Source organism: Podarcis bocagei (genome assembly GCF_964188305.1).
Source record: "Podarcis bocagei genome assembly, chromosome: 3".
Classification (NCBI taxonomy): domain Eukaryota; kingdom Metazoa; phylum Chordata; class Lepidosauria; order Squamata; family Lacertidae; genus Podarcis; species Podarcis bocagei.
The window spans coordinates 109,744,427-109,762,613 of NC_138127.1; the positions used below are offsets into that span (position 1 = coordinate 109,744,427).

General features: G+C 50.3%; 1 protein-coding gene across 2 annotated transcripts in view; it reads right to left on the reverse strand.

Annotated features, from left to right (window-relative positions):
- EFR3B (EFR3 homolog B) overlaps positions 1-18,187 on the reverse strand; it is a 130,331-nt gene extending 112,144 nt beyond the window's left edge. The window contains exon 1 of one of the 2 annotated variants that reach the window (XM_081188517.1): positions 17,829-18,187. Coding sequence is in view for 1 of the 2 variants with exons in the window: in XM_081188515.1 (XP_081044641.1) it covers positions 17,276-17,282 (7 nt within the window). In the remaining variant the exon portion in view is untranslated. Of the gene's footprint in view, positions 1-17,275 lie in introns of both variants that reach the window. The other variant, XM_081188515.1, reaches the window with a different exon arrangement.

Below are 18,187 nucleotides of genomic sequence, written 5' to 3' on the forward strand. Positions count from 1 at the left end.
TGGACAGCTGTGAGTCCAAAATGACTCCCAGGCTGTGCACCTGGTCCTTCAAGGGCACAGTTACCCCATTCAGGACCACGGAATCCTCCACACCTGCCCGCCTCCTGTCCCCCAAAAACAGTACTTCTGTCTTGTCAGGATTCAACCTCAATCTGTTAGCTGCCATCCATTAAAAGTGTCCCTAAACCTGGCTGCCTTCAGATGTCTTCTAAAAGTTTGGTAGTTATTTTTATCTTTGACATCTGGTGGGAGGGTGTTCCACAGGGCGGGTGCCACCACCAAAAAGGCCCTCTGCCTGGTTCCCTGTAACTTGACTTCTCGCAGCGTGGGAACCGCCAGAAGGCCCTCGGCGCTGGACCTCAGTGTCCAGGCAGAACGATTGAGGTGGAGACGCTCCTTCAGGTATACTGGACTGAGGCCGTATTTAATAAAGCAAATCCATTTTCCATTAAGCTTCTACTGGCCTTCGCCAAGGTGCGGTCTTCCTTATTAAAGGGACTTGATGGAAACAAATGAAATGAAAGAGAAACTCCATGGGAGGCAGTGAGGTGCAGTGGTTAGAGCAGGCATAGGCAAACTTGGCCCTCCAGATGTTTTGGGACTACAGCTCCCATGATCCCTAGCTAACAGGAACAGTGGTCAGGGATGATGGGAATTGTAGTCCCAAAACATCTGGAGGGCCAAGTTTGGGGATGCCTGGGTTAGAGTGTTGGACTAGGACCTGGGAGATCTGGGTTCAAATCCCCACTCAGCCATGAAGCTCACTGCCTTGGCCTCTCAGGCTAACCTATCTCACAGAGTTGTTGAGAGATAAACTGGGGAGGAGGAAAGCTGCGTAGGCCACCTCAAACTCCCAGGAGTAAAGGTGGAATAAATAAACCACAATAAACAAATACGAAACTTCTTTAAAGTTGCAGAAGGGCAAGGCTCTCCTAGAGACCTGAAAGCCCTTGGGACTTTTGTTGCACTCGCTTCAGCACTGACACATGGGTTGTGGATTCCTGTCAATGTCGTTGTCTCCAGGAGCACACAAAATGGGGTGAGCTGCTGCCTCTCAGCTGAATCTACCTCTCAGGGCTGTTTTGGAGATTAAATGAGGATGGGGAGAGCCAAATGCATCACTTTGAGCTCCTAGGAGGATAAAATGCATGGGATAATTCACAATTAATAGGGCTGGGGAAGATCCCCTCTCTGAAATCCTGGAGAGCAATTCCTGGTCACCACCACAATACTGGCCCACACTCTGAATCACAGTTAGAAGGGGCACCCAAAAGCCATTTAGCCCAACCTCCTGCAAAGGAGGTCAACGACACAGAGTCAAATGGACCCGTTTTTCCTGTGAGGGGTGGTCTCAGCCTGACTTCCATAGCCTTCCCCTCCAGCCCTCAAATGTTTTTGTGACTGTGTGGAACCCAGTTCAGCTACCGACGGATTGATTGTGTGACTGCAGTACATTGTTTATTGCTTTCATTTTATGGGTCAGTGGTCTCGTTAGATAGTAAAATTCATGTTAAATTGCTGTTTTAGGGGTTGTTTTTAAAAGTCTGGAAAGGATTAATCTGCTTTGCATTGCTTCCTATGGGGAAGCACACCTTGGTTTTGGAACGCTTTGGTTTTGGAACGGACTTCCGGAACGGATTAAGTTTGAGAACCAAGGCACCACTGCATCTATAAAAACGGGGCAGATCTTATTACTTGGCACATTTAGGTGTGGAATATCGCTCTGCTGGCAAAACTGGCGAATAAGCTGAAAGTCCAAAGGAGAGAGAAAAAAGATTACTTTTGACCTATTTGGCTTGACTTTATTTCATTTATAAGCAAGGAGGAACATGGCTGAGGACCCCCTTGGCCCATGAACGAATGTGGCTGATACAGGGACTCTGGGCAATCGAAATCCTTAATTCCTTTCCCTTGGTATAATAGAGTGTACCATGTTTTGTAACCCTGTCTTGTTTAACCATGATACCTATGCTAAAAATAGTTCCTCAAATTCAGATACTGGCAGCTTATTGTGGCTTCCTTTTATGTCTGTATTTCTTACACAGCGATCTATAATTGCGCAAGGACTGAGTACATTTGCAGTCGCATCCTGTTTGGTGGTAACACTGCGTTTTGCAAAATTCTGTATGCCGCTTAAAAAAAGAAATCAGTAAAATAAATAAAATCAGTAAAATAAAATCATTTATTTTAAAAAACAAACAAACAATGTGGATCTGAAACGGGGCGCTGTGCATAGGTAAAGGTAAAGGGACCCCTGACCATTAGGTCCAGTCATGGCCAACTCTGGGGTTGCGGCGCTCATCACGCTTTATTGGCTGAGGGAGCCGGCGTGCAGCTTCCGGGTCATGTGGCCAGCAGGACTAAACCGCTTCTGGCGAACCAGAGTAGCAGCGCACGGAAACGCTGTTTACCTTCCCGCCAGAGCAGTACCTATTTATCTATTTGCACTTTGATGTGCTTTCGAACTGCTAGGTTGGCAGGAGCAGGGACCGAGCAACGGGAGCTCACCCTGTCACGGGGATTCGAACCACCGACCTTCTTATCGGCAAGTCCTAGGCTCTGTGGTTTAACCCACAGTGCCACCTGTGTCCCGGCGCTGTGCGTTGTTGTTGTTGTTGTTGTTTAGTCGCTTAGTCGTGTCCGCCTCTTCGTGACCCCCTGGACCAGAGCACACCAGGCACTCCCGTCTTCCACTGCCTCCCGCAGTTTGGTCAAACTCATGCTGGTAGCTTCAAGAACACCATCCAACCATCTCGTCCTCTGTCGTCCCCTTCTCCTTGTGCCCTCCATCTTTCCCAACATCAGGGTCTTTTCCAGGGAGTCTTCTCTTCTCATGAGGTGGCCAACGTATTGGAGCTTCAGCTTCACGATCTGTCCTTCCATGCATACATAGATCTAAATTCTAATGGAGAATGCCTTCCTTTCCTCCTGACCTAAGCCCTTTTTGAACCTTGTTTGGACTTGTATGTCCAGAAGGCAGTCTTATGCCCCTGTGCATGCACAGAGCCCTTTTCGACAGCGAAGGCAATCGCACACCTTCTGCCAGAAAGCCCAGCGAGGAAAGCTCAGGTGTGATATTTCAATGCAGCTAAATTAAATTGAAGGCGGCTGCCTGGTCACGCAGGAGGAGCCGCCAGAGAAGCATTCACAATTGCAAACGAGGCCGTCGAGTTAATTAATAAGGGAAGGGCCTGGAAGGGGGAGCAGTGGTGGCAGCATCAGCAGCAAGGGAGGGCTCCCAGGCAGAGGTCCTGGGGTGTCACGGAGCCAGCCGGTCACTAAATCACAAAGCTCAAACCTGGATTAATTCTTTATTAAAGGTAAAGGGACCCCTGACCATTAGGTCCAGTCGTGGCCGACTCTGGGGCTGCGATGCTCATCCCGCTTTATTGGCCGAGGGAGCCGGCACACATCTTCCGGGTCATGTGGCCAGCATGACTAAGCCGCTTCTGGCGAACCAGAGCAGCGCACGGAAATGCCGTTTACCTTCCTGCCAGAGTGGTACCTATTTATCTACTTGCACTTTGATGTGCTTTCCAACTGCTAGGTTGGCAGGAGCTGGGACCGAGCAACGGGAGCTCACCCCGTTGCGGGGATTCGAACCGCTGACCTTCTGATCGGCAAGTCCTAGGCTCTGTGGTTTAATCCACAGAGCCACCTGTGTCCCAAATTCTTTATTAGCAAGACACAATTTTCACAGACTTGGCTGGGTTTCAGGCCCAAGAAGCACATGCCCAGTAGGTCCCACTCCCTGAAACCAGTTGCCGACACCAAATGTCCCCAAAGCTAGGGTTGCATTAATCCAGGAATTCCCGGACATGTCCTGTTTTGGAGGTCTTACATGCAGATTCGGGGGGAATTTTACATTTTAAAGCAAATGTCCTGGATGTGGGATGATAATAATAATAATAATAATAATAATAATAATAATAATAATAATAATAATAGTGTGCAGGCAGCTGTGGTTCTGGTCCAGGCTCTGGTGTGGGCAGCTCGGGCTCGTCAGCGGTGAAAGGGCTCTTGAGCGATTGCCCTGAAAACCTTGACAACTTTTTGTGTCCAGATTATTTTAACCTCTTGAAATATGGCAAACCTACCCAAAGCTGCCTATGTCTCCTCCTCTACAGGGCTTCTTCCAAGCAATTGGAGACTATGCCTGCCTGCATCTTGCCTTTGCTCTACCCGTTTCATTCCTCTCTTGGTTCTGAGAGTCAGGGAGGAGAGGGGAGCTGTGGGAATGTTCAGGGATGCAGGAGAAGATATATTGTCTGATTATAGCCTTTCCAACTTGTGTTAACAAGTTCACAACTTAACAGAGTAACATTCCCCTTTTTAAACTCACAGCGGTATAAAAAGAGTTTACTCACACATCATTCTGTTCACAATAGGATCCCAGAAGGCAGACTTAGCTTAGAAAAGTAACATACACCTGGAAACTATCTCATAAGGAGACAGTTCCTTTGTCCTCTCTTGGCTGGAAGCATCTTTGGCTAAGCCAGTGTGGTGTAGTGGTTAAGAGCGGTAGTCACATAATCTGGGAAACCGGGTTCGTGTCTCCGCTCCTCCACATGCAGCTGCTGGGTGACCTTGGGCCAGTCACACTTCTGTGAAGTCTCTCAGCCCCATTCACCTCACAGAGTGTTTGTTGTGGGGGAGGAAGGGAAAGGAGAATGTTAGCCGCTTTGAGACTCCTGTAGGGGAGTGAAAGGTGGGATATCAAATCCAAACTCTTCTTCTTCTCTTCTTCTTCTTCTTCTTCGATGCATGTAGTCAAAGAGAGAGAGATGGCTGCTCTGCCCTGTGCTTTTGTCATTACCTGCACAGGTGAGGCCACGCCCACCGCTAGTCACATGCAGAGGAAGTCTGTCCCAGCCCAAAAGGAAACAGAAAGATCCGCGCTATCCAGCAGGCCCCCATCCCAAAGAACAAGACGGATTTGCAGGCTTTCCTGGGGCTACTGAACTTTTATAACATGTTCCTGCCCCACAAAGCCACAGTGGCTGAGCCTCTTCACCGACTCCTTAGCACTAAGACGCCTTGGGCCTGGGGTCATCGAGAGACGGCGGCCTTCAACGCGGTCAAGGCTCTCCTTTCTTCAGACAGTGTGCTGGTACAGTACAGTGAATCCAGGCCGCTGGTCCTTGCCTGCGACGCCTCACCTTTTGGCATCGGTGCTGTCCTTAGTCACCGTTTTCCAGATGGAAGAGAAGCACCGCTCGCCTACTTTTCCAGGACACTATCTCCAACGGAACGGAATTACAGCCAGCTCGACAAGGAGGCATTGGCACTTGTGGCTGGAGTGAAGAGGTTCCATGAATACCTCTATGGCAGGACTTTTGACCTCATCACTGACCACAAGCCGCTCCTGGGTCTCCTCGCCGGTGATCGTCCAACTCCACCGGTCCTCTCACCGCGCATGCTGTGATGGACTGTTTTCCTGGCTGCCTACCACTACCGGCTCGTCCATTGCCCGGGAAAATCGATGGGCCATGCCGACGCCCTCAGCCATTGCCCTCTTCCAGCGTTTGTGGAAGACCCGGCTCCAGCTTCATCGCTCCTCCTGATTGAGGATCTTCCGGCAGCGCCTGTATTGGCTGCCACTGTGGCCTCCGTATCTGCCCAGGATCGCACCATCAGCCGTGTGCTCAACTGGGTGTGGAGGGGGTGGCCACAAGGGCCTTTCGCATCGGAGTTCCAGCCCTTCGCAACCAGACAACATGAACTCTCGGCTCATCGCAGCTGTCTGCTGTGGGGAGACCGCGTCGTGATTCCCCAAAGACTCCGTCAAGGCGTCCTGGAGGCTCTGCACATTGGCCACCCGGGAATTGTCAAAATGAAGGCATTGGCTCGGTGTTACGTCTGGTGGCCTAACATGGACGATGCCATCACTGCCTGGGTGTCCGCCTGTCAAGCGTGCCAAGAATCGAGGCCTGCACCACCGGCAGCTAAGGGACACACCTGGGAGACGCCAAAGACACCCTGGTCGAGGGTGCACATCGATCTGGCCGGCCCCTTTCATGGCCGGATCTTTATGGTAGTGGTGGACGCCTATTCCAAATGGCTGGAGGTGGCCCTGATGCCCTCCACCACTACCGAGGCCGTCATCCGGGTGCTGCGAGGCCTGTTTGCGACGCATGGGTGTCCTGATGTCCTTGTCTCCGACAACGGACTGCAGTTCACGTCAGGCACTTTTGAGCGGTATCTTTTGGGACTGGGCATCCGCCATGCCCTAATGGCACCCTTTCATCCATCCAGCAACGGGCAAGCGGAGAGAATGGTGTGCTCGGCAAAAGAGGCACTGGCACGCCTGGACCGGGGAGACTGGCACGAGCAGGTCGCTGAATACTTGTTCGTGCAACACATCACCCCTCATGCGGCCACAGGGCGGAGTCCTGCTGAACTGCTTATGGGCCGCCGCCTCAGGTCACCGCTCGACCGGCTACACCCAGACTTTGCCGTGGCTGAACCCCCAGGTTGTGCCAACGCGCCACGGTCATTTGTTCCAGGAAACCAGGTCTTTGCCCGGAACTATGTGGGGGACATTCCTTGGGTGCCAGCCACAGTAGTGGGAGTCACTGGACCTCGCTCGTACCAGGTGGCACTCGAAGACGGACGTTTGTGGCGCCGGCACATAGACCAGCTTAGGCGCAGGGTTGGGGACTTGGACACTATCGTGGTGCCCCCAACTGCTCTTGTGGCTCCAGAAGAGACACTTACAGATGGCGAGGTCCACCTACACCTCCCTCGCAAACTGCCAGCGTGGAGCCGAACCAAGCCTCTTCAGAGGGTCTGCCAGACTTACCACAGACTCAGACCACTCCACTTGTGGAGTCTCCACCCACAGCAGCGAATCCAGGGGATTTGGTTTCAACGCCACCTAGGGTTGCACCACAGCCTCAGCAAGAATTGTGTGGCCCCCCGGACTTGGCTACCAGTCCCCGGCGGTCTGGCAGAGTTTCCAAGCGCCCAACTCATTTAAAGGACTACGTTGTTGGACAGGTATCACTGTTGGTCTAAGTATGGGAAATGTAACCGATATGCTTTTGTGCCTAATTGAACCATTACGTGTAGTGCTGTATATAAGGAAACCATTACGATTGTAACTAACGCCTTATCTCGGTGGGGAGGGGTGTTATGTACTAAAGTTCTCACCCTGGGCCAGCAGGGGGATAGTGTAGATAGTTTTCACTCAGGTCCACGTCAGTTATTTTAGGCGGGAAACCCTGGGTTGTTGTTGCTACAATGTGGATAGCCAGCTGCCTATAAAAGCAGGCCGGCTGAGCTGTTTGCTGTTCAGTTCAGTTCCAGCTTACAAAATAAAGAGCTTCTCAGGAGAAATCACTGTGTCATCTGCTATGTTCGCCCACAACTTAACAGAAGGAAATCAGCCCTGAGTGCTCACTGGAAGGACAGATCGTGAAGCTGAGGCTCCAAGACTTTGGCCACCTCATGAGAAGAGAAGACTCTCTGGAAAAGAGCCTGATACTGGGAAAGATGGAGGGCACAAGGAGAAGGGGACGACCAAGGACGAGATGGTGGGACAGTGTTCTCGAAGCTACAAACATGAGTCTGACCAAACTGTGGGAGGCAGTGGGAGACAGGAGTGCCTGGCATGCTCTGGTCCAGGGGGTCACAAAGAGTCGGACACGACTAAACGACTAAACAACAACAACATCTCCTTGCTGGCCCAGGGAGAGAACTTCAGTACATAGCAGGTTGCCTACCCCTGAACTAGTCCATGATATTAGGCTTGCTTTTCATTGCTCCACCTTCCTGTCTTCCTTGCAAGCTATTTTGGGTCTTTGTTTTTAATCTGTCACCCTCTCACAGGGAGAGTGAGAGATAATAATAACAACAAAGGCTGGTGCAGGGACTGTGGCACAGGGCTGGCATTACATCTCGCTGGGAGCGTCTCTCATTAGCAGCCCTCAACTCCTCTCTCCTTTCCTCCCATCTCCTGAGGTCTCTCTCTTCTCAAACCCCTCTGGGCAGCCGCCCCTTGGATGGGCTTCAGTTCTCAGCTGCGGATCAACTCCAAGTGCCAAGAACAGCCCCTGGAAGGTGGCGCTGGCAGCCTGCCAGGTTTTGGCACCCGTTAAATCCTTGAGCAGCTGTCAAAGTGCCTGGCAAGGTTCCCCCGAGACAGGCAGCGATGCCAGAAAGCTTTCAGGAGGTGCTGTAGCAGGATTGAAGAGCCTGAGGTGGACTGGAGAGAGGAACGAGCAAGGAGGACAGCAAAATAGGGTTTTAAAATTACGCATGGCATGGTGGAGAGAGGAACGTTTTTCTCCCCCTCCCTTAAGACTAGAACTTCTGAACACCCCGTGCTATATTAGAAGCAAAAAAACTTGTTTTGTTGAATTGGAAGAGCCGCAAAAAGATTCCACTGAGCACATGGGTCCGCCTCTTCGTGACCCCCTGGACCAGAGCATGCCAGGCACTCCTGTCCTCCACTGCCTCCCGCAGTTTGGTCAAACTCATGCTGGTAGCTTCGAGAACACTGAGAGATGTTGCTTTGGAACTCCTGTTTGGCCAAGCAAGCCAACTGAAACTGCAGAAGCTGGGATTGAAAGGTTGAGAAAGGCTGCTGAAAGGGCGAGCAAAATGATCGAGGGGATGGAATGCTCTTTCTAGGAAGAAAGACTGCAGTGTTTGGGATTTTTTAGTTTAGAGAAAAGGCAAGTAATGCGGAATGTTGTAGATACTAGGAGAGGATATATTGATTTAATAGTATCCTTCCACACTCGCGCTTTTGAGTCAGCGGCAGAGCAACATTCCCCAGTATATAGCAGGAAGCTAGGTGGTAGATTCGTTTGAATCTCTTTACTTAAGCAATCCAACCTGACTTTGTTCAGATTGGGTTCTGTTCCTGATAAATCCCCTTTTATCCCTCCTAAAAAGAATACAGTGGTACCTCTGGATGCAAACAGGATCCGTTCCGGTGCCCCGTTCGCATCCTGAAGCAAACACAACCCGCATCCGCATGTCTGCGCGTGCACGGGTCACGATTCACAGTTTCCACGCATGTGTGTGACGTCATTTTTAGCATCTGCGCATGCGCGAGCGGCGAAACCCGGAAGCAATGTGCTCTGTTACTTCCGGGTCGCTGTGGAGCGCAACCCAAAAATGCTTAACCTGAAGCTACTTCAACCCGAAGTATGACTGTAAAGACACAAGAAGCTTCTTTTAAAAGTACTAAGAGGTTTACTCACATTCAGTTCACAGTTGGATCCCTGAAAAATCCCCCTTAAAAATCTTTCTTCTCCGTTAGTCCCAGCTTTGGACCCAGAACAGAGCAAGCAGGTCTCTGTGTCTCTAGCTTACAGCTCAGCCCTCTCACACAAACCACACCATCTATTGTTCTAATGGCAACACAGAAAGTTGCCCACATCAGACCATTGGTCCATTTAACCCCGTATTGTCTGCAGTGGCTGGAAGTGGCCCTTCAGGATTATAAGCAGGAGACTTAGCCCAGTCGTATCTAGAGAGGCTACGTGGGATGCTCCGCCAGGGAGCTACGGCCCCAAAGCAGAGTGGAGACAAATGTGCTGAGGAACAGGTGTTCTGCTTCTAACCTTTCCCGCGATGCCAACGTCCCGCTCTTCGGCTGCAGACATTGTCAAGCAGCGCACAGTGACGCAGAGTATGCCTTTGGGGGACTTTCAAAGCTTTAATTAAAACCAGGCTTTTGATCAAATTTCTTCCTCTGATTTCCCTAGAAATTGGGAGAATTCAGGGTTAATGAAAGCTGTTTCAAACATACGTGAGCACGGAAGAAATTGGATTTTTCTCTCTCTCCCTTCCTCCTCAAGGTAGCATTGGCGCAGAGCCAACGAGAAGCCCAAGAGAGGTGACCTTCCATGGCAAAACAAATGGATCAGCCAATCAATCCAAAACAGCTTTCCTCCAAATGTTTTGGACTACGAAAGATGCCCTCTTGAAGATACCACCACTGGAAGTTCTGGTAGCAGTGGCCCAGGAGAGGTGCTTCTCTGTGGTGGCCCCGAAGTGATGGAAGTCCCTCCCCGAAGAGGTGTGACTGGCACCCTCATCACATGGTTTCCATCAAATGTGGAAGATGCTCTTTACTGAGCATTCATCCTGATTTGCATATGTGGACATTAGACCATGGCTGGCCTCCCCTGAGGTTTTGTTCTTATTTGTCTGCAATGGGCTTTTATGGCTATGAAAATTCACCCTGAATGTCTTCCCATTTTTAATACATCCATCCTACACCTTACATTATATTTTACCATCAATTTCCTCACTACAAAATCAATTTCCTCACTCCATTTTTCCAAAAAGTGGATTTGTTGCATGAGGGTGGCACAGAGCTTTTAATAATACTCATACTCATAGAATCATAGAATCATAGAATCATAGAATGATAGAGTTGGAAGAGACCACAAGGGCCATCGAGTCCAACCCCCTGCCAAGCAGGAAACACCATCAGAGCACTCCTGACATATGGTTGTCAAGCCTCTGCTTAAAGACCTCCAAAGTAGGAGACTCCACCACACTCCTTGGCAGCAAATTCCACTGTCAAACAGCTCTTACTGTCAGGAAGTTCTTCCTAATGTTTAGGTGGAATCTTCTTTCTTGTAGTTTGGATCCATTGCTCCGTGTCCGCTTCTCTGGAGCAGCAGAAAACAACCTTTCTCCCTCCTCTATGTGACATCCTTTTATGTATTTGAACATGGCTATCATATCACCCCTTCACCTCCTCTTCTCCAGGCTAAACATGCCCAGCTCCCTTAGCCGTTCCTCATAAGGCATCGTTTCCAGGCCTTTGACCATTTTGGTTGCCCTCCTCTGGACACGTTCCAGTTTGTCAGTGTCCTTCTTGAACTGTGGTGCCCAGAACTGGACACAGTACTCCAGGTGAGGTCTGACCAGAGCAGAATACAGTGGCACTATTACTTCCCTTGATCTAGATGCTATACTCCTATTGATGCAGCCCAGAATTGCATTGGCTTTTTTAGCTGCCGCGTCACACTGTTGGCTCATGTCAAGTTTGTGGTCAACCAAGACTCCTAGATCCTTTTCACATGTACTGCTCTCAAGCCAGGTGTCACCCATCTTGTATTTGTGCCTCTCATTTTTTTTTGCCCAAGTGCAATACTTTACATTTCTCCCTGTTAAAATTCATCTTGTTTGTTTTTGCCCAGTTCTCTAATCTGTCAAGGTCGTTTTGAAGTGTGATACTCATACTAATACTACCCCGTCCATCTGACTGGGTTGCCCCAGCCACTCTGGGTGGCTTCCAACATATATAAAAACATAATTAAACATTAAAAAGCTTCCCTATACAGGGCTGCCTTCAGATTTCTTCTAAGGTCATCTCTTTGACATCTGGTGTATGATATATTCACCTTTTAACTTCTAGTTTTTATCCCTTACCTGTTTTAAGTCTTATGTGCTCATTTAATCCATATGTTTTATCTTACGCTGGTCTGTGACCAAAATAAAGTTTGCTTGTTAGTTAGTTAGTTTGATTGATTGGTGGGATGGCTTGCCACAGAGTGGGTGCCACCACTGAGAAGCCACCGCTATCGATGGCTCCTAGTCACAGGGCTTCTGCTGTGCCTGCAAAGTTGAAGGCACCCATGTTTCTGAATCGAAGTTGCTGTAAACCACAGGAAGGGAGAGGGCTGCTTCCCGGCTTCCCATTGGGTAGGGTTACCAGACTGTTACGATATAGAAGCAATGCGGCTGCGAGCTACTGCTAGCTTGAAAGCAAAACATAATGGGAATGTTGGGACTGTTCCGTGGGAAACAGAGGGACAGTCTATTCACAGTGTGAAGCACCGGAATTAGCTCAGAGTGTAATATGAACTGTACAGGAAGTACAGGATGAGTTTGTCTCTCTGCTGTTGGAGTTTGAAGAGAGCAGACGCGTTTCTCTGTAATGCTGCAAAGACAGAAATAAAGGCATGTAAATACATTTCTGTCTATCTCTTTCCCCTGCCCGGGGGGGGGGGCAGGAAAGAGGGGGGGTGTTCTTCTCACGCTGAGAAGGATCGCCTATCGCGACCTAGCCTGTATCCTGCCGGGGAATGCAGACAGGGAGGTCAACGGGAGATCAAGCCGGGTGCCTGGAGAGTGACCAGTTTCTCCTGATAAAGGCTTGATTCCCTGGTGACAGTCCCCGGATTTGCGAATAAATCCCTGGACAAATTCCATCCCCGGAATGTCCCTGGATTTCATCTAATGTCCCCGGGAAACGCAGCAGCGGCAGTCTCAGCAGCCCAGAGCAGTTGGCTCTGGCTGGCTTCAGGAGCTGCTTGGAAGTCCCCATGTGATGGTGGCGCAGGGGCTCAGAGATGCAGCTTCCGGGCTGCCCCCACCTTCCCTGACCCCAGCAACTAAGCTGTGAAGGGAGGCTTCACGCTGTCTATCTGAGCTTGCGTGCAAGCAGGAGGGGGCAGGGAACTCTCAGTTAGGCAACGGGAAGCCTCGCTTCCCAGCTGAGGGATCCCTGCCCCCTCCTGCTTGCACGCAAGTAGGAATGGGATTGGGGTTGTTCTGATGGGAAGGGAGGCAAAGTGCAGCCTGAGAGATCCCTGCCCCCTCCTGCTTGCACACAGGTAGGAATGGGATTGGGGCTGCTCCCATGGGAAGGGAGGCATTGTGCTGCCTGAGTCTCACCACTGCCGATGCTCTCGGCCCTCCTTCTCCACCTTCCATGCCTGACCCACCGCGCACCGCTTCCATCACCATCACCACCACTACCGAAGAACCAACAACTCAGGGGCTGTCCAGGCTTATGGAGAAAGGAGAAAGAAGCCTCGGAGGAAGGGGAAACATGGCGGTTGAGGTCAAGGCGGCGACCGCCTCTCTGCCACCGCCATCGCTGCAGCATCAATGTCCTGAACTTGTTTTTGTTTTGTTTTGTTTTGTTTTGTTGATTTATTTATTTATTGTGTCCCCAGATTCATTGGAAAAAATCTGGTAACCTAACCTGGCTCCAATACTTTGGCCACCTCATGAGAAGACTCCCTGGAAAAGACCCTGATGTTGGGAAAGATGGAGGGCACAAGGAGAAGGGGATGACAGAGGATGAGATGGTTGGACAGTGTTCTCGAAGCTACCAGCATGAGTTTGACCAAACTGGGGGAGGCAGTGGAAGACAGGAGTGCCTGGCGTGCTCTGGTCCAGGGGGTCACGAAGAGTCGGACACGACTTAACGACTAAACAACAACAACCTTACCATTGGGGCACCTGGTCAATTGCTGTGAGACCAAGACGCTTGACAAGGTGGACCATTAGCCTGATCAGGGCCAGATTTCCGTTTGATGAGGCCCTAAGCTACTGAAGGTAATGGGGCCCTTTATATGTCCAGCTGTCCTTTGTCAGCAACAAATTGTTGCTGTTTTTTTTGTGTTGAATATATGCTATATGGTAATTGATGGACCTAATTGGTATCTAAAGCCATTTGCACATAACAAAATATGTATTTTATCAAAGTAATTGATGTAGAAATGAGCAAACCAGTGATATTTTAGGGAGCAGGCTAACAGGTGGAGCCCATTACTTATATCATAGGAGCCAACGCAACACAAAACACTGTTGCTGTATGTAGGTTTTATTTTATTTGTTTTTTTATCTTATATTTACAGGGATGCGGGTGGCACTGTGGGTAAAACCTCAGCGCCTAGGACTTGCCGATCGCATGGTCGGCGGTTCGAATCCCTGCGGCGGGGTGAGCTCCCATCTTTCGGTCCCAGCTCCTGCCCACCTAGCAGTTCGAAAGCACCCTTAAGTGCAAGTAGATAAATAGGTACCGCTTTATAGCGGGAAGGTAAACGGCGTCTCCGTGTGCTGCACTGGTGCAGGCTCGCCAGAGCAGCTTCGTCACGCTGGCCACGTGACCCAGACGTGTCTTCGGACAGTACTGGCCCCCGGCCTCTTAAGTGAGATGGGCAACCCCAGAGTCGGTCACAACTGGCCCGTACGGGCAGGGGTACCTTTACCTTTTATCTTATATTTTGGAAATGTACATCCAGTGTTTTTTCCCTTTAAATTTTTTTGGGGCCCCAAGAGAGTGGGGCCCTGAGCTATAGCTGGTTTAGCTTATACAGTGGTACCTTGGGTTACAGACCCTTCAGGTTACAGACGCTTCAGGTTACAGACTCCGCTAACCCAGAAATATTACCTCGGGTTAAGAACTTTGTTGAGGATGAGAACAGAAATCATGCTCCGGCGGTGCGGCAGCAGCTGGAGGCCCCATTAGCTAAAGTGGTGCTTCAGGTTAAGAACAGTTTCAGGTTAAGAATGGACCTCCAGAACGAATTAAGTTCTTAACCCGAGGTACCACTGTATGTAAATCTAGCACTGGGCCTAATCCAGCAGCCGCTTCTTATATTCTCACTTTAACTGCACTGGTTTGCAATTTAATTCCTCCCACAAAATTACTGGCAGTCTGGGGCGCTCTGGATGCTATATTAATCTGTTCTGCAATCAGATGCATTTTTTATAATACCTGTATCAGTGTTTATTACTTGGGCTAAAGATAGATGATCACAATAAGACTGGGCCCCACAGTTCAAGAAGGACACTGACAAACTGGAACGTGTCCAGAGGAGGGCAACCAAAATGGTCAAAGGCCTGGAAACGATGCCTTATGAGGAACGGCTAAGGGAGCTGGGCATGTTTAGCCTGGAGAAGAGGAGGTTAAGGGGTGATATGATAGCCATGTTCAAATATATAAAAGGATGTCACATAGAGGAGGGAGAAAGGTTGTTTTCTGCTGCTCCAGAGAAGCGGACACGGAGCAATGGATCCAAACTTCAAGAAAGAAGATTCCACCTAAACATTAGGAAGAACTTCCTGACAGTAAGAGCTGTTTGACAGTGGAATTTGCTGCCAAGGAGTGTGGTGGAGTCTCCTACTTTGGAGGTCTTTAAGCAGAGGCTTGACAACCATATGTCAGGAGTGCTCTGATGGTGTTTCCTGCTTGGCAGGGGGTTGGACTCGATGGCCCTTGTGGTCTCTTCCAACTCTATGATTCTAATAAGTGACAAAACATGATTGTCCCACCGTGTATTATTATTATCCTCACCAAAGGTTCAAAATAGATCTTGGCAGCTGCAGAACTTGGAACGGCAAGCTGTGCGCTGCAGGGTGCCTGGGTGTTTGCGAGCTCAGATTGATATGCAAGTGCGAAAGAGAAGAGGCATCTGCTCCTCCCACACGTCCCGTCCCTGGCAGAGGTTCAACTACGGGGCAGGAGCGGAGCGATAAAGGCAATAAGAGAAACCTCCCACAAATACTTTCATGTTTTTGTCTCCAGGAGGCAAGAATTGGGACAAGATTGGAGGAGCTGTAAAGCAGAGGTTAGGTGGCCATCTGTCATGAATGGTCTAGCCGAGATTCCTGCATTGCAGGGGGTTGGACTAGATGCCTCTGAGTGTCCCTTCCGACCAGTGCCGGTTTTACGTATAAGCTAAATAAGCTGTAGCTTAGGGCCGCACTCTCTTGAAGGTAAAAGACGTCTGCTTCTTGGGAGAGAAGCAATGACAAACCTAGACAGCATCTTAAAAAGCAGAGGCATCACCTTGCCAACAAAGGTCCATATAGTAAAAGCTTTCCCAGTAGTGATGTATGGGAGTGAGAGCAGGACCATCAAGAAGGCTGATCGCCGAAGAATGGATGCTTTTGAATTCTGGTGCTCTCCTGCCTTCCTCCTTTAACCCACCACAGCATCCTTGCAGGGTAGGCCAGGCGGAGAGGCAGGACTAGCCCCAAAGTCACACCCACTGAGATTCATAACGGTTGAATGGGCAGATTTGAACTCTGGTCTCCCAGGTCTGACACTCTAACCACTACACTGTACTGGCTCTCTCCTTAAAACTTCTTAAAAATATTAGCCCAAAGCCAGGATCAATATGGAAGTCTTTAAAGAAGGTAAAGGGACCCCTGACCACTAGGTCCAGTTGCGAGCGACTCTGGGGTTGTGGTGCTCATCTTGCTTTACTGGCCGAAGGAGCTGGTGTTTGTCCACAGACAGCTTCCAGGTCATGTGGCCAGCATGACTAAGCTGCTTCTGGCAGACCAGAGCTGCACACAATCTTTGCTGACAAGATACTCTGAGTTGCACCCCGGGGGGCATCACTTGTGCATGCTATTACACATGCACCCCCCAACCTGGCCAGGCCGAATTGGCCCGCCACCCCCCCATCCACCAACTGAGGGGGGGGCTGGGGCCTTCCTTGAAAATATGGGGGGGGGGCTGGTCACTTTCGGAAGGGCCAAGATGGTGCCCCTGTTGCTGACCTTCGTTCCAAGAAAACCAAACTTGGATAAGCATATATCTCTGTGTCTTCAACTTCCAGGTCTGTTCACCCCCCAAAAAACCTCTGGCTCTTGTTCTTCAACCTAGCAGGTAGACAAAGGTGCGTGTGGAGCCCCCATTAGTGTGTGGAGGTCCCCATCACTCTTGTGACCTGGTTCATTCTTTTGAGATGTTGATGAGGACACTTAAGTGGCCAGGGAAGGTCTTTGTCTTACAAAGCAACTCATCTGACTAGTTCACAATAGAATCCTCTTTTAGAGTCTCTCCCTCGCTGGGTACAGTACCCCAAGGATTGGTCCCAGAGCATCATCCAGACCGACCACCGAAACTCACAACACTACATAACAAATATCTCTCAGTGGTGTACAGAAAACTAAAGCAAACAACTTGTGCGACAGCAAACATTGCAAAACTACTCTGATATAAAAATGCACAGATGGCAGAGGACAAGATGGTTGGACAGTGTTCTCGAAGCTACCAGCATGAGTTTGACGAAACTGCAAGAGGCAGTGGAAGACAGGAGTGCCTGGCATGCTCTGGTCCAGGGGGTCACGAAGAGTCGGACACGACTAAATGACTAAACAACAACAACATCAACAACATAAAATGCTTCATTGATACAAAGGTCAGTAATCCATATAAAAGAAGTGTCAGTTCCTTCTCCTCCAGGGGTTGGTCTAAATGACCCTTGGGATTCCTCCCAACTCTACAGTTCCTTCTGACACACCTTCCCCTTCTATCCATCCACCTGGGCTCTCACCCAGCGCCCAAGCAAAATCACAAATCACCCGCAGACTTCTCACAAAGAGGAAGGTTCCTTGAACCTGTGGACGTCGCCTTGGTCTCTCTGTGAATCTTTCACACAGAAAGAGACCCAGGAAGTCAAGCCAATGCATTGATCACCAACATGACTCTCCCCTCGGTTTCAGAGTCCACTGCCCTGGCCTCCAGCAGCCACCAGGTCCACCCTCTTCTCCTTACCTGCCATTGTTGGATTCAGGATGGACTCCTGCTGTTGCTTTGTTGGGAGAGATCTCGCCCTGCTCTGCTTCAGAGACCTTCTGGGAAGCCAAATCCTGGAAAGCTCAGATGGCAAAGCTGGCAGAAGGCGGCAGCTTGCTCTGTTTCAACAAGTTGCTCAGAAAACCTGGACTGCTTTCTCTCTTCAACTCGCTCCTCAAGTCTGCCAGGCTCCTCTGGGGACTTGTTTGTGGACTGCAGCACCCATCTGCCACCGATCTAGCTGGGCACACCCATCTCCCATCTGCTTTGCCCTGGAGGACCAGGGCAAAATGCCACCTGGTTCAGTGGCAGGCCAGACCCGTGTCCTGCACTGCTGAGGGGTCAAATGCTTCTCGTTTGGCACTACGGAGAACCAGAAGAACAGGGTGCCACGTGCAAAAGTCTGGGCTGCAGAGGTGGGAGGCCTCTTGGGCCCACGGCAGTGTGCATGCCACTGTGCCCAGCTGGGAGGAGGCTGGTGGACGGAGTTCCTTTGTCAAGCCACGTTCCTCCCTAGACTCCCGACACCCACCTGCTTCCTCGCGGGCTGCCCACTGCTGTTTCCATGGACACGGGTAGCAGCAGCTGTCAGTGCCAGCAGGGTCTCGGCAACGCGAGGAACCCAGTCATCCGAGCAGTGAATACACGGCGGAAGGCCATCTCCCGCAGGCTTGGATTCTGCTCCACAAGGGGAGAGAGGGGTTCAACAGGAGAAGGCCATGTCCCCTGCTTCGTCTGCCGGCGATGGAGAAAAGAGAGGTACGCAAGCGCACAAACCAGGAATAAACTTTGGGGAAAGGTGCTGGCGCGTCAGCTCCGATTCCTCCAGGCCGGCTGCCTCCCTTGCTCAGAGAAAAAAATGGAAGAGGGAGGCAGAGCATCCGAGATATC